The sequence below is a fragment of the Natator depressus genome, chromosome 18 (assembly GCF_965152275.1).
Source record: "Natator depressus isolate rNatDep1 chromosome 18, rNatDep2.hap1, whole genome shotgun sequence".
In the NCBI taxonomy this organism is placed as follows: domain Eukaryota; kingdom Metazoa; phylum Chordata; order Testudines; family Cheloniidae; genus Natator; species Natator depressus.
The window spans coordinates 918660-943910 of NC_134251.1; the positions used below are offsets into that span (position 1 = coordinate 918660).

The window sequence follows — 25251 nt, forward strand, 5'->3', positions numbered from 1 at the left end:
GGCTGGGGCAGAGGGGTGCAGTGCAGGGGTGTGAGGGCTCCAGCTAGGGGTGCAGGCTCTGGGGTGGGGCCAGGGATGAGGGTCTCAGAGCTGGGGCAGAGGGTTGTGGGGCTGGGGATAAGGGGTTTGGGGTGCCTGAGGGTGCTCAGGGGCCACATCAGGGAGAGAGGACTCCCTGTAGCTCTCTCCCCCCACAGCAGCAGGACCTGGGCTGCAGGGTGGGGAGATGGCTCTCCCTGCCATAGCAGCTCTGGGGTTGGGGCTGCAGGATAGGCGCCCCTCCCCCGGCCATGGCAGGTCTCTGGGCAGGCTCTTTGAGTACCTGTGCAGCACTAACTAGGCTGCTGCGTGGCCGTGCAGCTCACAGGGAATTTAAGTTGCATCCCTGACCATCTTGGCTAATAGCTATTGATGGACCTGTCCTCCATGAACTTACCTTATTCCTGTTTGAACCCAGGTATACTTCTGGCCATCACAACATCCCACAGCAACAAGTCCCACAGGACTTGTGTTCTTTGAAGAAGTGCTTCCTTTTGCTTGTTTCAGATCTGCTGCCGATTAATTTCATTGGGGTACCCCTGGTTCTTGTGTTATGGGAAGGAGTAAATAACATTCTCCACACCAGTCAAGACTTCAGAGTCTATCATATCCCTACTCTGTCTCTCTTCCAAGCTGAACACTGTCTTTTTATTCTCTCCCCATATGTTCCATGCCCCTAATTTTTGTTGTCCCTTTCTATAACTTTTTCTAGTTCTAATATCTCTTTGAGATGGGGCAACCAAATCTGCATGCAGTAGTCAAGGTGTGGGAGTCCCATGGGTTTGAATAGTGGCATTGATATTTTCTGTCTTGTCTATCACTTTCCTAATAGTTCCCAACATTGTCTGCTTTTTTTTTGACTGCCACTGCATGTTGAGCAGATGTGTTCTGAGAACTTGGAGTCATTGTGGATCTAAGTGGTAAAAGCTAGCTTAGACCCCGTGATGTGGCATGTATAGTAGGGATTGTTTTTCCAATGTGCATTACTCTGCAGTAAGGGCTGTAACTGCCTGCCCTGCCACTCTAGGTGCCTTCCATGCTCTTTCTGTGGCTCACACCGCTGACACCAACAGTCCACATACAACCATGCAAGTCCCACCCTGCTTCCGCCAGCCTTTGTTACATTTTTGCAGAGTGACCCCAAAACCATCTGTCTTGTGACCATCTTCTGAGGTTCCCAGAATTGTGAGTTACTGTTACCCTTCTCACTCTCTGCCAGTGAGAGCTTTGCTAATGGGAAGCTGTATGGCAACCCAGGCATGCTAGCTTGTCTGGCCAGTGAACTCTGCAGCACTCTGCTAGTCCACACCTTGCCTTGGAGGTAACAAACCATGACCCGAGCTCCCCAGATAAGTGTCCTTGCAGCATCCACTCCCACAAGTCATTAAGTTTACTGCACCTTTAAAGAGACAGGAATACCAGCTTGTTAATGTAACTGGGGTTTGAAATAAGAGTGTTTGTCAATCTCAGCACTGAACTGGCATATAATTAAATTTAAAACAAGTTTATGAAACAGTCATAGATGTGTGTGTGATGCCAAAGATAAGGAGCCAAGATAAAAAGCGTTAAACAAGCAAAAGTGAAAATAAATTTCAGCAAGTTACAATCTTTGCCTAAGCAGGATTCTCACCTGTATTGGAGGATCCCTTTGCCTCAGATGTACAGGAGCTCTGGCCTCTTGTATCTGCTCAGTAACGCAGACCAAAAATGGCTTTCTGTTTCTGCTTGTTTCCCAAAGGTCATTGACCTTCCTTCAAGAGGCAGGAAGGTTTCCAGCTGTTCTTCCCTTCCTGTTGACTTCCCATCCCTCTGCTGAGTCATATGTAAATTAGACTTCTATTGTTTGTTGGTCACACCTTGTTTAATTTCATTGGAGACCAGTAGATAACTGAAGGAACCAGTTTCTCCCTGTGTTTGGTCACAGATTGTAAAGCATGATATTGATGAGTGTCTGTAATTCCTCATAGTGTTAATGCAGATATTTCACAATGATTGTAATCCCCAGTATCTCACAGTATCCCCAGTAGCTGTCCTAAAAGACCTTACTTGGCACACGTCAATCATTCAGTAATATTGGATTGAAGCAACAGATTTTATTGCTTAGTGTTTGAGGTTCAGAGCCATTGTCCCTGTAGCCCAATAAACAGTTGCGGTGTATTCTCCAGTAATGTTCCTTTTCCCCTTCTGGGAAGAGGTGACATGTGGCCTGGTAAAGACTTCATGCAGGCTCCTTCCCACCTGGTGGTGGTTGAGTTATTACCTTCTCCCCTTGCTAGCTTGATGACTGTTTACCTGTTATGTAAATTCACCTTCATTGCCACTGCCTGGTGACCTAGGTGGTCAGACAAGCAAATACACATTCCTTTGTCTAAGGCAGACTGGGCTTAGGCATTGCTTGTCAAACACACAACTACTGAAATTATGTTCTTAAAATGTACGTGCCCCATACATCATGCAATGATTATTGGGGGGGCCATCATGTTACCAGTTGGTGTATGAAATCTCACACAACACCTTTTTGATACAGGTTATGACACCAGTGTGTGAGGTTTAGTGAGCACATCAGGGCTGCTGACACAGATTAATAGTGTTTGATGTTAAGGTCTTGGAGCTTTTATCAAAATAATTGTTTGCACTACTGGATGGGCAATGCAATAAAACCATAAACTGACGAAGGCTTGCAAACTGTTAACCCCAATACCACAAAATAAAAGGCTGCAAACTTTGGAACAGTGAAAGAAGGCAGAATGCCTGCCTAAAAGTGCTGAGTGCCCATTTGTGTCACACTGGTTGTAAGTGTGTGTAGGTGCAGGAGTTTAGCCTGTCTTGTCCTGCCCTTTCAGTATAGAATGAGGAGGAAAGAAGCCTTCAGTTGGGTGCAAGCTGGGGTCCTAGTATCTGCTATTTTCCCTGTCCTGTAGTGTGGGGGGGGGGGGGAGGGAAGTGCCTGTGGCTAGAATCTGGGAAGAGTAAAGCTGCTCCCAGTACAGTGTTGTCTGTGAGCTTCAGGACATGGCTGGGACATGGTGGTATGTGGAACGCTGCCCTCAGACTACATCTACGCTGCACACCACTGGTGTAGCTACACGCCACAGTGAAAAGCAAGCTGCATCCACGTTGCAGTGTCAGGGAAAGTCTCCAGCACTGCCCCGCTGCCAGCAACTTTCCCCGTTGCCGGAGCTCTTCCCTGCTTCAGAGAGAGGCTCCAGCACCAGGATGCTACACTGCTAAACTGGGTCACCAGAAAAGTTTGAAAACCACTGCTCTATAACAGCCCATAATATATTTGAAAACTTGTCAGATGCTCTCGGAGTCATCTTTTTGCAAGACTAAACCTGCCCAGTTTTGTTTAAGCTTTTCTAACTTCAGCTCTTCTGTGGGCTCTCACCAGTTTGCCCACAACTTTCCTAGAGTTCGGTGCCCAGAACTGGATACAGTATTCCAGCTGAGGCCTCACTAGTGCCGAGTAGAGCAGGACAGTGACCTCTCGGGTCTTCCATATGACACTCCTGTCAACACCCCTCCCACAATGAGATTTTTCACAACTGCAGCACATTGTTGGCTCATTCAATTTGTGATCCCCAGATCCTTTTCAGCAGTACCATCACCTAGCCAGGTATCCTCTATTCTGTAGGTGTGCATTTGATATTTTCCTTCCTGTAGACAAAACCTTAGTTAAAGGGTCCAATTTTCTTGGATATATATGAAGCCTGAGTTTACTGCTTCATAAGGCACCTGGGTGAGTGCAAGCATGGTGCACATATGAGGAGCATCATGTCCTGTTCCCTTATCTGATGAGCAGCCACTTAGCCAACCCTTCTGCTGGACTTCAGGGCAATAGGATTTCCCCAGCCCAACTTACATACCCAGTGCTCTTGTCTAGAGCTGGGGCGGGGGGGAAGCAATTCTGTCAGCCTGGAAGAGAATTGCAGCTGATATGCCATGGCATTGTCTCCCATCGCACACTTTGCATCAGCAGGGGTAGTCCCTGGCCGCGTCTAGACTTCAGTCCTTGGCTGCCTGCACAGCAGAGCAAGGGCCTGTGCCTGCTCTCCAGGAGTGAACTGTGGGCATTGGACACAGCATCTCTTGGGGCACCAGCTTTGAGTGTGACTGTCTCAGGGAAGGAGAACAGGTCAGATGGGCTGTGGTAATAGAGAGGTTCTGCCGTCAGCAGGTTTGCTGCTGAAAGGGAAGCACTGGGGCCGCTGGCTCCGGTGAGTTGTATCCCTGCGAGTTTAGTGAGGGGTTGTCCATAAATTACATAGCACATTGTTGGGTGATTTCTCCCCCCCCCCCCACCCCCAAGACCACATACCCCTTGAAGCACACAAAATTAAGGACTCCCTATGCCCTTTATGTGCTATGTAATTGATGAACAGCCCCTGGTCCACTGCTGGTTCCTTAGCTGATCTTGCTGCAGTCAGAACCATCGTGTTGCGTTTGAATGAGCAAGTCACCAAGCTGTGAAAATTCTGGAAAAACAGGAGTTTGGCTCTAGCCAATCATCTAACCAGAGGCAGGACCCAAAGATAGTGCTGGGAGGCAGGGTGTTGGAGGAGGATGGGGTATAGCTGAGTAAAGGAAAATGCAGGTTAAAATGCTTCCCAAAATCCAGGGACTAGTATGATAAATCCCGAGGCTTTGGGCAGTCCTGTGTGCTCCATGGAAACCTAGGGCTCAGTATGATAGCTAATATCTAGCGTATGTAAAGCTCTTCAGTCAGATTTCAGTGCACCTGTCAAAGGATGTCAGTATCCTAGAATATCAGGGTTGGAAGGGACCTCAGGAGGTCATCTAGTCCAACCCCCTGCTCAAAGCAGGACCAATCCCCAACTAAATCATCCCAGCCAGGGCTTTGTCAAGCCTGACCTTAAAGACCTCTAAGGAAGGAGATTCCACCACCTCCCTAGGTAACGCATTCCAGTGTTTTCACCTCCTAGTGAAATTTTTTTTCCTAATATCCAATCTAAACCTCCCCCACTGCAACTTGAGACCATTGCTCCTTGTTCCATCATCTGCAGAACAGTCTAGATCCATCTTCTTTGGAATCCCCTTTCAGGTAGTTGAAAGCAGCTATCAAATCCCCCCTCACTCTTTTCTTCCGCAGACTAAACAATCCCAGTTCCCTCAGCCTCTCCTCATAAGTAATGAGCTCCAGCCCCCAAATCATTTTTCCAATTTTTCCTCATCCTCCAGATGAGGCCTCACCAATGCAGAATAGATGGGAATGATCACGTCCCTCGATCTGCTGGCAATGCTCCTACTTATACAGCCCAAAAGGCCATTGGCCTTCTTGGCAACAAGAGTACACTATTGACTCATATCCAGCTTCTCGTCCACTGTAACCCCTAGGTCCTCTTCTGCAGAACTGCTGCCGAGCCATTCGGTCCCTAGTCTGTAGCAGTACATGGGATTCTTTCGTCCTAAGTGCAGGACTCTGCACTTGTCCTTGTTGAACCTCATCAGATTTCTTTTGGCCAAATCCTCCAATTTGTCTAGGGCCCTCTGTATCCTACCCCTATCCCTACCTCCAGCGTACCTCCCAGTTTAGTGTCATCTGCAGACTTGCTGAGGATGCAATCCACGCCATACTCCAGATCATTTATGAGGATATTAGACACAACTGGGCCCAGGACCGACCCTTGGGGCACTCCGCTTGATACCGGCTGCCAACTAGACATGGAGCCATTGATCGCTAGATGTTGACCCCTATGATCTAGCCAGCTTTCTATCCACCTTGTAGCCCATACTTCTTTAACTTGCTGGCAAGAATATTGTAGGAGACCATGTCAAAAGCTTTGCTAAAGTCAAGGAATAACCTGTCTACCGCTTTCCCCTCATCCACAGAGCCAGTTATCTCATCATAGAAGGCAATCAGGTTGGTCAGGCATGACTTGCCCTTGGTGAATCCATGCTGACTGTTCCTGATCACTTTCGTCTCCTCTAAGTGCGTCAAAATGGATTTCTTGAGGACCTGCTCCGTGACTTTTCCAGGGACTGAGGTGAGGCTGACTGGCCTGTAGTTCCCCAGATTCTCCTTCTCTTTTTTTAAAGATGGGAACTACATTAGCCTTTTTCCTGTCACCCGGGACCTCCCCCAATGGCCATGAGTTTTCAAAGATAATGGTCAATGGCTCTGCAATCACATCCGCTAACTCCTTTAGCGCTCTTGGATGCAGTGCATCCGGCCCCATGGACTTGTGCTCGTCCAGCTTTTCTAAATAGTCCTGAACCACTTCTTTCTCCACAGAGGGCTGGTCACCTCCTCCCCATGCTGTGCTGCCCAGTGCAGGAGTCTGGGAGCTGACCTTGTTCGTGAAGACAGAGGCAAAAAAAGCATTGAGTACATTAGCTTTTTCCACATCCTCTGTCACTAGGTTGCCTCCCTCATTCAGTAAGGGGCCCACACTTTCCTTGACTTTCAGCTTGTTGCTAACATACCTGAAGAAACCCTTCTTGTTACTCTTAACATCTCTTGCTAGCTGCAACTCCAGGTGTGAGTTGGCCTTCCTGATTACACTCCTGCATCCCCGAGCAATATTTTTATACTCCTTCCTGGTCATTTGTCCAATCTTCCACTTGTAAGCTTTTTTTTGTTTCAGATCAGCAAGGATTTTACTGTTAAGCCAAGCTAGTTGCCTGCCATATGTACTATTCTTTCTACACATTGGCATGGCTTTATCCTGCAACCTCAATAAGGCTTCTTTAAAATACAGCCAGCTCTCCTGGAGTCCTTTTTCCCCATCAGATTAGCCTCCCAGGGGATCCTGCCCATCAGTTCCCTGAGGGAGTCAGTCTGCTTTTCTGAAGTCCAGGTCCGTATTCTGCTGCTCTCCTTTCTTCCTTGTCAGGATCCTGAACTCGACCAACTCATGGTCACTGCCTCCCAGGTTCCCACCCACTTTTACTTCCCCTACTAATTCTTCCCGGTTTGTGAGCAGCAGGTTAAGAAGAGCTCTCCCCCTAGTTGGTTCCTCCAGCACTTGCACCAGGAAATTGTCCCCTACACTTCCTGGATTGTCTGTGCACTGCTGTATTGCTCTCCCAGCAGATATCAGGGTGATTGAAGTCTCCCATGAGAACCAGGGCCTGTGATCTAATAACTTCCATGAAGTCACCTTAAATTTCTCTGCAATAAGCTAAATTGTGTGTCCTTTTTGACATGGGGACACCAGAACTGGACCAGTCCCCAGTGATGGGATCTCTAATGCTATACACAGAGGTAATATCACCTTCTTACTCCTGCTTGTTGTTCCCATCCCTCCACCTACTAAAGTACACTTCCAGAGCTGTGAATGTGGGTGTGTTTCTGGGTTTGAGCTACATTGACACAGCTGGTTCAGGAGGCTACAGGACTGGAGTAGCAGGGGATGCTGCAGGTAAATAATGCCACACATCTGCAGAGCTGAGGTGAGTGAAGTTTGCGGAGCACCTCCCGTGTTGCACCTGGCTCTGCTTGGGAGGGCAACAATTTTATTGCTTATCTGAATGTTACAATTCCAAATGCAGTTCAGAGATGCATGGGCTGGATTCACACTGGGTTGGAGAGTTGTCTCAGCCAAGCTCCCCAGATAGCACATGCTGGATACTGAAAGCCTGTAAAGGAGCTTGACCCAGCACCAGACTCATGCCTAGAGCCACCTGACTGCTGAAAAAGTGGCCATATCTTTATAAGACATCAGCTTCCCCAGTGAGCAATGGTCCCCACTGTCCCTCCACCTCCTTCTCCAATGGAGAAATCCCACCTTGCCCCTCCACTGACAGCAATGGAGAACTCTGCTTCCCTCCCCCACTGAGGGGGAGGGATAGCTCAGTGGTTTGAGCATTGGCCTGCTAAACCCAAGGTTGTGAGTTCAATCCTTGAGGGGGCCATTTAGGGGTCTGGCCCAAAAATTGGGGATTGGTCCTGCTTTGAGCAGGGGGTTGGACTAGATGACCTTGAGGTCCCTTCCAACTCAGATATTCTGTGATTCTGAGAGCAGTGGGGAATTCCCTCCCCAGGCTGTTCTCAGTGGGAGCTCTTGGTGTTGAGCTTGCTTGTAAACATGGCCTCCAGCCTCTGCCCCGGGTACCCACGCTGCCCCAGAGCGGCCACGAGGCCTCTTCAGCAGGACCACTGCTGCCAGCATGCAACTCGGCATTGCCAAGTGCAATGTAGCTGTTGTTTGCAGAGATCAGTGGCCATTTCTCTGCAGATTCCTGCTCCTCTGGACCATGGGGTCCTGTCAGAACTTGGTACTGAGCAAACCTCCATTTCCCCCATCTGTGAATTAGGGCTAAGGCCAACCTCACGGGGGCTGAAGAAGAGTTAATACCTCTCCAAACAGCAGGCAGGCCCTCAGCTGGAAAGCACAGTAACCTTCCTCCATGCGATATAACATGCTCCAGCTGCTTGTGATTTGCCAGACCAGCTAGATCTCCCTGCCAGCTGGCACGGCTCGCTCAGAGGGCTGTGCTGGGGATGCTGGTTAGTTCTACCCCCTACCCCCCGCTGCTAGCTGGAGTTTTTGGAGGGGGCCTGGTTGTGCAAGGCAACTGCTGTCCCCTGCCAAAATCTCTGTGCTACCCAGGGAGCAGTTACTGAGCTCCAAAGGCACCTCTGTTTCTGGCACCCAGCAGGCTAATCTGAGGGAATTGACTATTGCCATTCTCCTGGCTTGTCTCGGATCTTCTCCCTCCCCAGAGGAGACTGGGCCCCATAACTTGACAATGTGAAGGGAGTGGAGGGGATCCCCCTCCCTCCCTGCCCCATGGTGGTGCTGCTGCTCAGGAGGTGAGGATAGTTTTCATTCTGCTCTGTCCTGACTATCCATCCCAGGAGATGCTGGTTTACCAGTCACCTCGTGCAGCTAGTCATGTGAGAGCTGGGGTGTTTGCACTGCAATTCAACTCTTTCTGTGTTGTAATTTCCACAGTATTGGAGCAAAGATCCATTCTTATGTAGTGACTTGAACCATGGGTCGTCTGTGAGGACTGAGCCTGTGACCCACGCACAAGCCTCAGGAAGGAGGGCTGTGTTTGGGCGGAGGAGTGATGGTGCTGGGCACTGAGAGGCAGTGCAGTTCAGTGCATAGGCATCTGGACAGAGTCAGATTTTGGGCAAGTCACTTCAACCTCTCTGCCTTGGTTTTTCCTCTCCCACACTGTGTGATCCATTTAGGTGCAGGCTCCTTGGGGCAGGGGCTCTCTCACTAGGGCTCCTTGTCTTCACTAGGAAAAAGGTGGAAAGCCATGTGGTAAAACCCCCGTGCAGACAAGGCAGTTGCAGTTTCAACACGTGTTAGCAGGACGAGGTGACCCCCAGGGCCCCCGTTAGTGTTTACCTCAATCTGCTACCACATGGGAAAACTAAACTGCCACGTCCTTACTAGGATTTTACTATGTTAGGTGTGGTCTTACCATGTGTTAGCTTTCTTCCTACATGTGGATGCATCCCCAGTGTCTGTCCAGCACCTTGCACCACAGGGCTGTGATCCCTCCTGGTGCCACCAGGCCCCACTGTAATACAAACAGGAAGCCCAGTCAGAGGTGGTGCAGTGTCTAAAGGTGGGTGCCCTCGCTGCACTGAGAGGGAATTTAGGAGATGTTACAGGACAGTAGGAGCTATATGTTTGAGAAGTGCCACATGTCTTAATTGACCTCAGCCCCGTCCCCTGGAGGAAGGACTATGTCCTGGGCTGAGTTGGTTGGACAGCAGAACAGTTTAGCCCTTCCAGCCTACCTGGGACAATCCAGGCCTTGAAGGATTTTACCTAGGCTACAGCCGAGTCTGTCCTCTCCTGAAAGCTGTTCTGGATGGGGGAAGCTGGGGGGGGGGGCGGCAAGGAGGTGGGCTGGGGTAGATGTCCTTTCTCGCTAGCGCAGCAGTGCGAGTGGTCTCTGTCTTCCATTCCCCAGAGTCTGCTACGCAGGAACAGATCCTCTGCTGAGCACGCAGGTCCCTGGTGTCTTCCTGAGTGATTGCCAGCAGCATCATGAAGGCTCTTCTCCTTGTCCTGCTGGCTGAAGTCTGTCTCGCCTCCCTTGTCCCAGGTATGTGGATCCCTAGGTTACTCACGCCCAGGCCATTCCTGGGGGATGTGGGGCCTGGGACAAATCAGCCCCCACCAGCTTGGGGGCCCTGCTTTGCATCTGCAGCCGGGAGCCCAGGGGTCTCGCAGCATTCCCCCAAATCCCTAGTTCCCATGCCTGTCTTCCAGGACTGACCGTGCCAGCCAATTGCACTGGCCCGGGGGGCCCCACCAAAGCACAGGGCCCAGAGTGGTTTCCCCAATTTGCCCTACCCAAGGGATGGCTCTTCTTGCACCCATGGGCGTACCAGCTTTGTGGCATGTGGTTCGAAGAGTGTGTGTGTGTCAAGAAAGGATGTAGGAGTTCTGATCCTCTCTGCGAACATGCTCCAACCATTCCTGAGGGCCGCAGCTTATGGCGCGACATCTGGGGCTTGTACACTGCCATGCAGAGAACCCATCAGCTGCAGGTCTGCAGAGCTCTTTACCGGGGTCTTTCAGCAGGCAGACAGAACTCAGGATGGCTGGTGCCAGCCCATACTCCTCAAGATGGATGGTCCAGCTCCTGCAGTACCGGTTGCCCCTCTGCGCCCCCCTAAGCCAATGGTGCAGGCTGCAGGGGAGACCAGTTGGGAGGGCTGGTCTTGGCATAGTCCACCAGTCAGATGGGCCAGGCTCTGACTCATAAGGCAGTTTGTGCGGTGCCCTGCGCAGCCTGCCCATACGAGGGTGAAAGATGTAGTCGTCATTTTAACGTGTTAGCTAACCCTGGGGTTGAGAGGGCAATCTGTATTTTAATTTCTGTTAGCTGGTCAAGAAACTCTGACCTCCCCTCTTAAAACATGTCAGTTAGCACCCCTTAAGCTGCTGTGCCTGCTCAGGGCTGAAGCCAGCCCCACCCGTGTCTACCTAAAGCACGTCATAGAATCCTCAAAGATTAGGGTTGGAAGAGACCTCAGGATGTCCTCTCATCTAACCCCCTGCTCAAAGCAGGACCAATTCCCAACTAAATCATCCCAGCCAGGGCTTTGTCAAGCTGGGCCTTAAAAACCTCAAAGGAAGGAGATTCCACCACCTCCCCAGGTAACTCATTCCAGGGCTTCACCACCCTCCTAGTGAAATAGTGTGTCCTAATATCCAGCCTAGACCTGCCCCACTGCAACTTGAGACCATTGCTCCTTGTTCTGTCATCTGCTACCACTGAGAGCAGCCTAGCTCCATCCTCTTTGGACCCCCCTTCAGGTCGTTGAAGGCTGCTATCAAATCCCATCCCCACTCACTCTTCTCTTCTGCAGACTAAATAAGCCCAGTTCCCTCAGCCTCTTATAAGTCATATGCTCCCCTCCCCCAATCATTTTCATTACCCTCCGCTGGACTCTCTCTCCAATTTATTCACATCCCTTCTGTAGTTGGGGGCCCAAAACTGGACACAATACTGCAGATGTGACCTCACCAGAGGGGAATAATCACTTCCCTCAACCTGCTGGCAATGCTCCTTCTAATGCAGCCGAATATGCTATTAGTTTTCTTGGCAATAAGGGCACACTGACTCATCCAGCTTCTCATCCACTGTAATCCCCAGATCCTTTTCTGCAGAACAGCTGCTTAGCCAGTCAGTCCCCAGCCTGTAGCCATGCATGGGATTCTTCCATCATACATGCAGGACTCTGCACTTGTCCTTTTTGAACCTCATCAGATTTCTTTTGGCTCAATCCAACAATTTGTCTAGGTCACTCTGGACCCTATTCCTACCCTCCAGCATATCTACCTCTTCTCCTCCCCCCCCCAGTTTAGTGTTTTCCATGAACTTGCTGAGGATGCAATCCATCCCATCATCCAGATCATTAATGAAGATGTTGAAAAAACCAACCCCTGGAGCACTCTGCTTGATACCGGCTGCCAACTAGACATTGAGCCATTGATCACTACCCGTTGAGCTCAACAATGTAGCCAGCTTTCTATCCACCTTACAGTCCATTCATCCTATCCATACTTCTTGAACTTGCTGGCAAGAATACTGTGGGAGACTGTATCAAAAGTTTTGCTAAAGTCAAGGTTTATCCCGTCCACCGCTTTCCTCATATCCACAGAGCCAGTTATCTCCTCATAAAAGGCATGACTTGCCCTTGGTGAATCCATATTGACTGTTCCTGAGCACCTTCCTCTCCACCATGTGCTTCAAAATGGATTCCTTGAGGACCTGCTCCATGATTTTTTATAGGGACTGAGGTGAGGCTGACCAGTCTGTAGTTCTTTAAAGATGGGCACTATATTTTCCTTTTTCCAGTAATCCGGGACCTCCCCTGGTTGCCATGAGTTTTCAAAGATAATGGCCAATGGCTCTGCAATCACATCAGCCCATTCCCTGAGCACCCTTGGGTACATTAGATCCAGCCTATGGACTTGTGTATGTCCAGCTTTTCTAAATAGTCCTTAACCTGTTCTTTCACCACTGAGGGCTGCTCACCATCTCCCTATACTGTGCTGTCCACTGCAGCAGTCTGGGGTGAAGACCGGGAGGGGGAAATCATTAAGTACTTCAACTTTTTCCACATCTGTTGCTAGGTTGCATCCCCCATTAAGTGTCCCACACTTTCCCTGACCACCACCTTGTTGCGAATGTACCTGTAGAAGCCCTTCTCATTACCCTTCACATCCCTGGCTCGCTGCAACTCCAATTGTGCTTTGGCCTTCCTGATTACATCCCTGCATGCTTGAGTAATATTCTCATACTCCTCCCTAGTCATCTGTCCAAGTTTCCACTTCTTGTAAGCTTCCTTTTTGAGGGAGTCAGTCTGCTTTTCTGAAGTCCAGGTTCCATACTTTGCTGCTCTCCTTTTTCTCCTTTTGTCAGGATCCTGAATTTGACCATCTCATGATCACTGCTGCCCAGATTGCCACCCACTTCTATTTCCCGTACCAATTCCCTGCTTGTGAGCAGCAGGTCAACAGGAGCACGGTTCCTCCAGCACTTGCACCAGAAAGTTGTCCTCAACCCTCTCCAAAAACTTCCTGGATTGTCTGTGCACTGCTCTATTGCTCTCCAATCACCCTGACATTGACTGGAAGTCCCCCCATGAGAACCAGGGCCTGTGATCTGGAAACTTCTGTTAATTGTCTGAAGAAAGCCTCATCCTCCTGGTCTGGTGGTCTATACCTTACCTCTAATGGAGACTCCCGGGGGGAAGGGCAGGGCCATCACCCCTTGGACAGAAAGGTAACTAAGGCACGTTGAGGCTAAGGGGTTTGTCTACACTTTGGGGGGTGGGGGGGAGACCTGCAGCAGGAAGACTCCGAGCCCAGGTATATAGCCCCCGGCCCATGCGACACGTAGCAATACAGACATTCCCACATGGGCTGAGAGACCCACTCCGTTCTCAGCGTTTCAGAGCCCAAGTGGGAATGTCTGCCAGTGCTAGCCCACTGGGGGCCTTAAGCAGGAATATTTTACCCCCACCCCAATATTAAAGCAGGCAAATTCTTATAAGTGAATAGGGGCCCCCTTGAGCTGCTCAGGGCTCTAAGCAGTTGCTTAGTCTGCTTCTCCCTGTTGCTGGCTCTGATGTCCATACTGGTTTTAGTGCCCTTGCACGGGGGCTGGCTTGCAGACTCCAGCTCTGAGACTTGCAGCCCCATGTCTGTCTTGCAGCATAGATACACCCTAAGCAGCTTGCACAGGAAGTCTGTGAAAGAGAAGGGGAATGGAAATAAGTTTTCTGGAGCCCAGTGGCACACCCTAACCACTGGGACACTGTTCCTTGGGGGGGCATCTCCACCATGCTCCTCTAGGGCACCGCTAAGCGGAAAGGGTGTAAAAGGCTGAGCAGCACATAAAGAAGAGATCCAGAAAAGGGTAAAACCAGCAAAGGAATAAACCCCCTTTGCCAGCCAGGAAGAGAGGGCCCTGAAGAATACAGGAGAGACCACCTGGATAATGATATTCAGAAAGGACTCTTCTGTAATTGCATCTGAATTCACGTCCCAGGGTATTTTTGTCTGATGCTGAGTCAGGGGCAGAGGGTCACAGTCCTGGCTCAGCAGAGCCCCTGCCAGCAGCATATGTGAGAATTCAGGCCCCAGTGCTTGAGGGTTCAGGGCCATTTCATGGCTCTGGGATTGGATCCTGGCCTGGGAGAGGCCGGCATAAATCAATGGCAGCGATTAATTGGAAAGTGCTGCCTGCAAGAGACTCGCTCTACTGGATCGGGGCTTGTAAAAGGAGAACGCAGGCTAGAGAAGTGGGGAGAGTCCTCGCTGTTCCTGGGCGAGGGTGCGGGAACAATTTTTATAGTGGAAGCTATTGAACAAAACTGTAAAGCATTTGGTTGCCATTGTTACTTCAATCTGGGAGGGCTGCCGCAACCCTAGCAGCACCCCCAGCATGGGGTGGAGCCCAACATGAGGAGTGGGGTGGTATTGCCTGCCCTGTGTGCTAAGGGGTCACACTACAAAGGGTGCTGCCCTCTGATCCGCCAGGGGCCCACATCAGTGAATTAAAAGCAGCGGCAACCCCAGGTCGGAAAATCCCCTGGCTCGGGGCATTCAGTATCTAGACTCGCATGTCAGCAAAGAGCTCTGTTGGTTTTTAACGGGATACCAACAAAGAAACCAGATCCAAACACTTCATGATCTTTGGCGTGTGGGAGATCTGGATTGAAATCCTGTGGGTTGAGCTCCTCTCTGGCCGGGAGCTGATAGTCCAAGCCAGCTAGGGCTGTCCACTCACCCACATTGGGCAGGTGACCAGGCCTGCCAACAGCAGTTCCAGGCCCCAGGGCAGAATAGTCAATGAGGCCCCCGCACAAACTTCACCCATGGCCCACCTGACTTTTGGGTGGTGCTGCACCCGCACTGGCTGGTGCCCAGAGAGCTGCGGTCTGTGCTCCTGGACGCACTCTTCCAGCATGCCCAGGGCTTTCACACGCTCACCCAGTAGGGTTGCCAGTGGTCTAATCGCACAAACCCAAAGGGGGGTGTGGGCTCTGGGGGGGAGTTGGGGTGCAGGCTCTAGGAAAGGGTGTGGGCTCTAGACTGGGGCAGGGGGTTGGGGTGCAGGAGAGGGCCAGGGGGTCGGTGCTTACCTCAGGTGGTTCCCGAAAGCAACCAGCAGCAGCGGCTCCTAGGTTGGGGGCGCAGGAGGTGTCCGTGCGCCACTGCCTACAGGCACAGCTCCCATTGGCTGCAGTTCCTGGCCAATGAGAGCTGCGGAGTTGGCACTTACCTCAACCTGTGGCCCATGGACTATGTCTAAGGGGTCCACGAAAGACTTAAATCGAAAACTAACTGAACAGAAATCAGCTATAGTTACAGATAATCCATTTCCAAAGGGGTCCTCGCCTGCATTCAAAATTTTTTAGGGGTCTGCAAATGAAAAAAGGTTAAGAACCACTGTGTTTAAATAATTGGTGAGCCTTCTAATGGTCCCACTGAACTTGTGTTTTCTGGCAGCTTTGAAAGCCCTTGGCTTTATCTACCCTTTTGAATTCAGGATTAAACAGGGATTTGGCGCTTTCTAGCCCCAGCCAGAAAAATTGGAAGCAATTCGTACCCCACACTCCAGTTTTCAGCTAGGAACTGCACAGACAGATCCATTTTGGATCCTCCCTCATTTTGTTTGTGACAAGTTGACAGATGCTCAGTGCGCCCAAAAGCGATGAGGTTTATAGAGAGTGGTAATTCCCAGAGTTTGTCAGGTGACTGGCCACACCAAAGCAGCCCTGGCCTCCCTGGCTCCGCCAGCCAAGTCTTTGCCCTATAGCCCGGCTTGTACTTCTTGATTTATATTTTTCTCTTGTGGTGGAACATACAGAGCCGGCAACATTAACTCCTTCCAGACTTGATGTAGAGAACAATGGGCAGGCGAAGGGACCAGGTCGGAGGAGGCTGGGAAACCGCTGCTGGGCTGTGTAGCCCCAACCAGCTCTTCTTGCTGGACTCCTCCCTTGCCACCTAAGTGTTGGAGTCTTGTGGTCCCCACTTCACCCAGGGATTCTCTGTATTGTGGCTGCCTTCCAGCCCCCACCATGGTGATCTTTCTGGCCCAGGTGCGAATGAATCTGTAGTGCCTAGGAATAAGATTGTAGCCCTTTTAAATAGTTTGCTAGCCCTCTTGTGGTGCCCACTGTGTTTGCGTTTTAGGAGCTGCCAGAAACCAGCCAGAGTGGCTGGATGTGTGTAGCTAGGCCAGTTGTACTACTGATGCCAAACATTCAAAGACTTGAGTCTGGCCCTGTGAAAATCATGGGATTGGCTTAAAGCTTACGAGATTTAAAAAAACATTGGAGGGGAGGGGGTCCTACTTTGCTTCCCCCCCCCCCCCCCCGCTTTCAGGTCACATTTGCTTCATGTTCAGACTTTTCCGTGCAACCAGGAGGGCTAGAAATTTGCTTTTAAAAAAAACAACCAAAAGCCAAGATTCTCCTGCAGTACCAGGATTCCAGCAGCTGGGGCTTTAAGAAAACACCTGCAACCCAGGACTGGCAATAATGAATTAACAAATACCGTTATTTGGGACCCAGTAGTGCTGGATGCTTCCTTCATAGTGCTGTGGAAAGAGCAAATGCTCCTGCAGACCCTCCCTTAGGCTCTCCATCTCTGCTCTTCGGTCAGAGATCAAAGAGCAGTCCATCCTTGGGACACCAGTCCCCAGGACTGAGTCAGCTCAGGCACAAGAAGCTGGACTTGATCCAAGATTCCTCTTCTGAGCTTCATTCCACAGGCTAGAAACCTCTCCTAGTCCCATGCACAATGCCACAAAACCTTGGAAAATGGCCACTCCCCAGGTGACCTCCCTGAAGGGTGGCTGATTTCATAAGTTAGTATGGCAAGGAGAAGACTGTGCAGGCAGATGCTGCTGGCTTCCTTAAAGACATGCAGAGAATGCTCGTTTCTTCTCATGTCTAGATCCAGGCCTGTGGAGGCAGGCTCTTGTTGCTGCTTTCTGGGGCTTGGTTCCTTCTGCTAAAGGATGGAGCACTGTGGTGACAGGTGGGGACTGGGAGTCAGGACCTCTAGGTTCTTCTTTGAATGATTGCTCATATCGATTCCAATTAGATGTGTGCGCGCCGTGTGCACAGTCATTAGAAAAGTGTTTGTTTGTTTTTTTTCTTTTCCCCCCCCTAGTTGCACCAGTCAGGTCAGCTGTGGAGCCTCCTGGGGTGGCACCTTCATGGCGCTCAGTATATGACCCTGCCTACCCAGTGCCACCTCAGTTCCTTCTTACTGAGCAGGGGGTTGGACTAGATACCTCCTGAGGTCCCTTCCAACCCTGATATTCTATGATATGATTCTACCACCTGTGACAGTTGTTGGAACCATGGCTTCTTGCTCAGCATGTTCTCCACGTTTCCCTAGCTCTTGTTTCTCTTGTATCTTTTATTTAGCTTATTGTAGTAGCAGTTGGGATGGAAGGTTTACCCTCCATCCTGACCAGTTTCTCTTGGGAGAGCTTTCATCCCAAGTTCCAGGGGTTCAATCCCATGTCCAAGTCGTGCTCCAAGCCCATGTCAACGGGCAACCCTCAACGCTTGTCTCAAGTGCCTGGGGGAGGCTCACCAAGCCAGTAGGTACAGGATTTGCAAGGGTTTTGCCTTAGAACCAAAAAGGAGCAAGACTTTCACCTTAAGCAGCTCCTTATGGTGAAGACCTACTTAGACCTCAACTTCCTTCCATGTGGCAGGATCTGGCACAGAGTTCTTCGGTGTGTAGCGCCGTGGTGGAAGTGGCACAGTGGACAGACTCTGGCAGAGACCTGCAGCACTGCTGCTCCCTGGCGCTGAAACCGGCAGGATCAACCCGGCACCGCTCCCACTCCCTGGCACAGAAGCAGCACCCAAAGCAAAGAAAGAGCAGCTCTCCGTCCCACAGACCCACCCCTCTGGAGCTAGCCAATGGGGCACGTCCTTGAGAGGATCACCCAGTGCCAAAGCCTGCGGAGATGGTACCATGGCCTTTGGCCCTGCAAGGGGGACTGTCGAGTCTGGTGCCGTTGGACTCCCCAGCCCTCATCATTGAGGAGGTTGAGCTACCATCCACTCAGGACACCTTTCCGGCCACAAGGGACCTCATCACCATGACAGCGCCAAGGTTGCCTAGGATTCGCATCAAGCCTCTGGTTCCACAGCGTATGGCACCATCTCAAGGCAAAGAAGCGATGAACTGGCTGTTGGCACCACTGGTCAAACTCACGGCACCACTCCAGGTCATGCCAGCGCTCTCAATGCTGATCTTGTGTGGAGCAGGTCCTGGACACGGCACCAATCCGGCGCCGCTTGATAACCCTGTGTAGCTCCAGGTCACAGCACTGCTCCCCAGCCTTGCAGCTCCACTCAGCACCACCCTGGCCCTCGTGATCCCGGTCCTCAAACTTGGAGGCAGGGTCTAGGTACTCAGAGCAGGACTGGCACTGGTCAGGCTATGGATGCTCTGAGGTGGGGCCAGGGCCATGGCCTGCACAGTGGCAGGGACCAGCGCAGTGGCCATTCTGGACCCCATGGGCATACCACCAGCCCAGGGCACCCAGTCTAAAGGCTCCCAATCGGCCACCTCTGAACCGAGGGGGCTGGAGGCCTCAGCCAGTCGACCCACCCCTAGGGGTGCTGAGGAGGCACAGTGCCCCACCCCCTCTCAGAATCAGCTCCAACTCCAGTTCCTGAGCCGGGGGCAACCAGCAAAGCAGATCGTCAGGCTCCTGATGAGCAGGAAGGACGGGAGGACCTGGTTTTCCTCCAGTGGCCTCTTCGTCCTCCTCAGACAAGGCCGTTGCAGGCACTTCTGTCTCTGGACTGCCTCCTATAGATAGCCATGCCCACCAGGACCTCCTGCGCAGAGCAGCGTGCGACATGGGTCTGCACGCCGAGGAGGTGGTGGAGTTAGAGAACCCTGTGGTTGACATTCTGGCCCCAGAAGGTCCTTCAAGGGTGGCTCTGCCCCTCATCAAGACCATACAGACCAATTCCAAGACTATCTGTCAGCCTCCAGCCTCCATCCCTCCCACAGCCAAGGGTGTTGAGAGGAAGTACTTCGTGCCCTCAAAGGGGTACGAATATCTCTTTACACACCCACAGCCCTGTTCATTGGTGGCTGCGACTGTAAATGAGAGAGAGAGGCAGGGGCAGCAGGTGCCGGAGGCCAAGCGCCTAGACTCGTTTGGCCATAAAGCGTACTCCATGGGGCGACGTCCGCTCAGGACTGCCAACCAGCAGGCAATTCTGAGCTGCTGGAACTTCAACTCCTGGAACTTGATGCTCAAGGAGCTTGTGCCATCTGAGTCCAGGGAGGAGTTTGGGGGTATAGTAGAGGAAGGCAGGGTGGTGGCACAGGCCTCACTGGACATTGCAGACTCGGCAGTGCACACCTTGTCCTCAGGTATTGCCATGAGGTGCACCTCTTGGTTGCAAGCCTCGGGTCTTCCACGAAGGGGCAGGCCTGTTCGCATAGCAGACTGCCTCTCGGCTGCACAGCCTAAAGAACTCTAGGGCGACTATGAAATCCTTGGGTATGCACACCCCAGCAACACAACAAACCCTTCCAGCCCCAGCCCCAGCCCCAGCAGCAGCCCTCCTACCCTCCTCAGCTGAGGCAGGGCTTCTACAGACTGAGGGGCAGGAACAGCAGAAGGAAGCCTTCCAACCCCCCTTCCAAACAAGGCCAGGACCCAACCAAACCATCATGGGGTTCCAAGCGGGCCTTTTAAAGGGATGCCCTAGGACAACGCACCAGACTCCTCCCCAGATCCTTCCCCACCCTTTTTGAATCGTTTGTCCCACTCCTACCATGCCTGGTCCCGAATAACCTCGGACTACTGGGTACATAAAGGTGCGCCTTGCTGTTATCTCGGCCTTCCACCTGAGTGCGTCGGATTGCTCCGTCTTTGCCAACCCTATGGTTGGTTGCTTCCTCAAAGATTTGCACCGCCTGCATCCTCAAATTCAGCAGCCTGTCCCTGCGTGGACCTTAACCTGGTCCTTTCGTGGCTCATGTGGGGGCCCATTCGAACCATTGGTGACTTGCTCCCTCCTGTATCTGTCTTGGAAGGCAGCTTTCCTGGTGGCCATGACATCTGTGAGAAGGCTGTCTGAGCTAAAGGCCCTCACCTCGGAACCGCCTTACACGGCTTTCCACAAGGCTAAGGTGCAACTCAGGCTGCACCCGGCCTTTCTCCCCAACGTGATGTCTCACTTCCACACTAGCCAGGACATTTTCCTACCTGTCTTTTACCCTAAGCCTCATGCCAGTACCCAACAGCAGTGGCCATGCTTCCTTGATGTTCAGCGAGCACTAGCTTTCTACATTAAGCGCACTAAGACATTTAGAAAATCGACCCAGCTATTCATGGCAGACCAGATGAAAGGCCTCCCGGTCTAATCTCAAAGAGTATCCTCCTGGATCGTGTCCTGCATCCGCATGTGCTAAGAACTGGCCAAAGTGCCGACCCCAGCTCTCATGGCACACTCCACTAGGGCCCAGGCCTCATCGGCCGTGTTCCTGGCCCAGGTTCCGATCCAAGAAATCCGCAGGGCAGCAACTTGGTCCTCGGTACATGCCTTCACCTCTCCCTGGGCCATCACTCAACTCACCAGGGACGACGCGGCTTTTGGTAGCGCCGTGCCACAATCAGCCTTTCCTTAATCATAGAATATCAGGGTTGGAAGGGACCCCAGAAGGCCATCCAGTCCAACCCCCTGATCGAAGCAGGACCAATTCCCAGTTAAATCATCCCAGCCAGGGCTTTGTCAAGCCTGACCTTAAAAACCTCTAAGGAAGGAGATTCTACCACCTCCCTAGGTAACGCATTCCAGTGTTTCACCACCCTCTTAGTGAAAAAGTTTTTCCTAATATCCAATCTAAACCTCCCCCATTGCAACTTGAGACCATTACTCCTCGTTCTGTCATCTGCTACCATTGAGAACAGTCTAGAGCCATCCTCTTTGGAACCCCCTTTCAGGTAGTTGAAAGCAGCTATCAAATCCCCCCTCATTCTTCTCTTCTGCAGACTAAACAATCCCAGCTCCCTCAGCCTCTCTTCATAAGTCATGTGCTCTAGACCCCTAATCATTTTTGTTGCCCTTCGCTGGACTCTCTCCAATTTATCCACATCCTTCTTGTGTAGTGTGGGGCCCAAAACTGGACACAGTACTCCACATGAGGCCTCACCAGTGTCGAATAGAGGGGAACGATCACATCCCTCGATCTGCTCTCTATGCCCCTACTTATACATCCCAAAATGCCATTGGCCTTCTTGGCAACAAGGGCACACTGCTGACTCATATCCAGCTTCTCGTCCACTGTCACCCCTAGGTCCTTTTCCGCAGAACTGCTGCCTAGCCATTCGGTCCCTAGTCTGTAGCGGTGCATTGGATTCTTCTGTCCTAAGTGCAGGACCCTGCACTTATCCTTATTGAACCTCATCAGATTTCTTTTGGCCCAATCCTCCAATTTGTCTAGGTCCTTCTGTATCCTATCCCTCCCCTCCAGCGTATCTACCACTCCTCCCAGTTTAGTATCATCTGCAAATTTGCTGAGAGTGCAATCCACACCATCCTCCAGATCATTTATGAAGATATTGAACAAAACCGGCCCCAGGACCAACCCCTGGGGCACTCCACTTGACACCGGCTGCCAACTAGACATGGAGCCATTGATCACTACCCGTTGAGCCCGACAATCTAGCCAGCTTTCTACCCACCTTATAGTACATTCATCCAGCCCATACTTCCTTAACTTGCTGACAAGAATATTGTGGGAGACCGTGTCAAAAGCTTTGCTAAAGTCAAGAAACAATACATCCACTGCTTTCCCTTCATCCACAGAACCAGTAATTTCATCATAAAAGGCGATTAGATTAGTCAGGCATGACCTTCCCTTGGTGAATCCATGCTGACTGTTCCTGATCACTTTCCTCTCATGTAAGTGCTTCAGGATTGATTCCTTGAGGACCTGCTCCATGATTTTTCCAGGGACTGAGGTGAGGCTGACTGGCCTGTAGTTCCCAGGATCCTCCTTCTTCCCTTTTTTAAGATGGGCACTGCATTAGCCTTTTTCCAGTCATCCGGGACTTCCCCCGTTCGCCACGAGTTTTCAAAGATAATGGCCAAGGGCTCTGCAATCACAGCCGCCAATTCCTTCAGCACTCTCGGATGTAACTCATCCGGCCCCGTGGACTTGTGCACGTCCAGCTTTTCTAAATAGTCCCTAACCACCTCTATCTCCACAGAGGGCTGGCCATCTCTTCCCCATTCTGTGATGCCCAGTGCAGCAGTCTGGGAGCTGACCTTGTTAGTGAAGACAGAGGCAAAAAAAGCATTGAGTACATTAGCTTTTTCCACATCCTCTGTCACTAGGTTGCCTCCCTCATTCAGTAAGGGGCCCACACTTTCCTTGGCTTTCTTCTTGTTGCCAACATACCTGAAGAAACCCTTCTTGTTACTCTTGACATCTCTTGCTAGCTGCAGCTCCAGGTGCGATTTGGCCCTCCTGATATCTTTCCTACATGCCCGAGCAATATTTTTATACTCTTCCCTGGTCATATGTCCAACCTTCCACTTCTTGTAAGCTTCTTTTTTGTTTAAGATCCGCTAGGATTTCACCATTAAGCCGAGCTGGTCGCTTGCCATGTTTACTATTCTTTCGACTCATCGGGATGGTTTGTCCCTGTAACCTCAATAGGGATTCCTTGAAATACAGCCAGCTCTCCTGGACTCCCTTCCCCTTCATGTTAGTCCCCCAGGGGATCCTGGCCATCTGTTCCCTGAGGGAGTCGAAGTCTGCTTTCCTGAAGTCCAGGGTCCGTATCCTGCTGCTTACCTTTCTTCCCTGCGTCAGGATCCTGAACTCAACCAACTCATGGTCACTGCCTCCCACCTGGGTAAGGCTTGGGAATCGATATGAGCAATCACTCAAAGAAAAAATGGTTACTCGCCTCTCCTAACTGCTCTTCGAGATGCGTTGCTCACATCCACTGCTCATCCCTGCCCATCTTCCCCTCTGTCGGAGCAGCCGGCAAGGAGGGACTGAGGAGGCACGGGGTTGGCAGGGTCACATTGAGCACCTTGAAGGTGCCACGCCAGGGGGCTCGACAGGTGCTGCCAGGGGAAAAACTTTCCGACGTGTGTGCACCCCGCATGCACAGTCCTAATTGGAATGGATGTGAGCAACACCTCTCCAAGAACAACAGTTACAAGAAATGAGTAACTGTGTGTGTTCTTTTTGTTTCTGGCTCTGCCTGATTTGCTGTGTGACTATGGGGCAAATTACTTTGGTCAAACTTTCAAAAGTGCCCACTAATTTGGGGCACATGAGGATCTGTGGGGGGTGTGTGTGTGTGTGTGTGTGTGTGTGTGTGTGTGTGGTTTTATTTTTTTAAATCCCAGAGGTTCTGAGTGTCATGGCTCAGGGCTATCACCATGTAGTCCCCCCTCTATAATCCCAGCCAAGCGGTCCACCCTCTTTCTCCCCTGGCTGTCACCTCTGGGGCAGAGGGGCTCTCCCATTGCTGTAGTTAGTGCACCTCTCCAATGGAAGGCTTCTGTGTCCAGCTGTGTGCACTGGGAGTTAGGTCTGCTCTGAGGGGTGGATTTTTCACACCTGGAGTGATGTTTGGGTTACCTAACTCTACAGTGTAGACCTGGCCCTTCTCTCTGGCTGCTGTGCTCTCACCCTGCTGTGGCTCTGCTTTCAGAGAAGGAGAAGAATCCACAGTACTGGAGGAATCAGGCTCAGCAGACACTGAAAATTGCCCTGAAGCTGCAGCAGCTCAACACCAATGTGGCCAAGAACATCATCTTATTTCTTGGAGATGGTGAGTGCTTTTATCCACTGCCTAAGCAGCGCACATGGGGCGGGAGTGGCCTGTGTCCCCCCCAGTGTCTCAGGAAGGGGGGTTGGGTCAGTTCTAGAAATTGTGGGTGGGGGGTGTGTGTGTGTGTGGGGCAGGGGGGGCAGGCAGTGATCTTGCCATCAAACTTTCTTGGAATTTCCTGTAATTCCCCTGGTTGGTGACTCATAAATCTCAGTGGATTCTGCCAGAGTCCTCCACTTGGGAACTCCACTGGTTGGGACTGTGCTGGTCCACAATGGGAGTTAGGCGCCTAAACACCTTAGAGGGTTTGGGCATCTCCCCAACATTACCCACTGTGTGGCTAACTCTGGCTCCCTAGTGGTAACTGTGTCAGTGGAGTGGAGGAAGAGCAGTAGTGTGTCCTCTACCGGGCTGGAGTAAGGAGGCTGGAGATGGCAGCTCCCCCTCCTTCCTCACCTGGCCTAGGGAAGGACCACTGAACTGTGTGTCATAGACCCTAGACACACACATGTGGCTCAGTCACAGGGGCCTGTGCTTGTAGCCCAGCTACACTTGCAGAGCTCTGAGTGGCTGTGGAGTGCAGCGCAGCGATAACTGTGCTGATGTTGCACTCACTGTGACATCACACTATCAAATATTCGCCACCAGTGGGAGGCATTATGTCATCAGAGTAAGCGCCCATTGGTTGACCTGACCCCCTTCCCGCCAGCTTTAGAGAGCTGCGTTTCCCAAATATCCCCTTTCCCAGGCATCACATGGACACTTTTCCCTGCCCCTCCCCGCTGGAGGTCAGTGACCCAGGTTGTGTCCGAGTTGGTCCTGCTTTGAGCAGGGGGACTAGATGACCTCCTGAGGTCTCTTCCAACCCTAATCTATGATTCTGAGAGTCACGATGCAGGCTGAAGGTGGAGAGGAGAGGCTGATTCCAGAGATGCTGGGAACCACTAGGTCCACCAACAGCAGGGCTGGGATGCCAAGTTTATCTAACCTTTCAATTAGCTGCTATGTGGTTAGACAGCCCGGGAAAGCCTGGTTCAGAAGGACTCAGTGCCAGCATGCCATGTCCCAGGGACAGCTGATTCCATTTAGACCCATGCTTGGGAACATTCTTCTGCGGTCTTGGTGTAAAACATATGGGGTTGTTGGTAATCCTGGGCTGTGCTCTGATTCCTGGGACTCTCGGGATTAGGTCTCTCTCACTCCCCACCCCCACACACCCCTTCCCACTGTGAGCTGCAGACAGCTGTTCCGAGAGGCTCTAGTTATCAAGCAGCAATTTTTCACCACTTCACCCAACCTCAAACAAGAGGATAAGCAAACGAAGTAAAGACCCTTGGAGCAGGGGCAGATGCTCAACAAAGCCAGCTTCTGAAAGCCAGGAATGCTTGTGCAGGCTGGCGG

The 25251-nt window shown here is 51.4% G+C and overlaps 1 protein-coding gene across 2 annotated transcripts in view; it reads left to right on the forward strand.

Annotated features, from left to right (window-relative positions):
• Positions 1 to 25251, forward strand: part of ALPL (alkaline phosphatase, biomineralization associated) — an 81879-nt gene that overhangs the window by 13334 nt on the left and 43294 nt on the right. For both annotated transcript variants that reach the window (XM_074933970.1, XM_074933971.1), the window contains exons 2-3: positions 9940 to 10074; positions 23731 to 23850. In XM_074933970.1, coding sequence (XP_074790071.1) covers positions 10017 to 10074; positions 23731 to 23850 — 178 coding nt within the window. In that variant the 5' untranslated portion in view covers positions 9940 to 10016. The remainder of the gene's footprint in view (positions 1 to 9939; positions 10075 to 23730; positions 23851 to 25251) is intronic.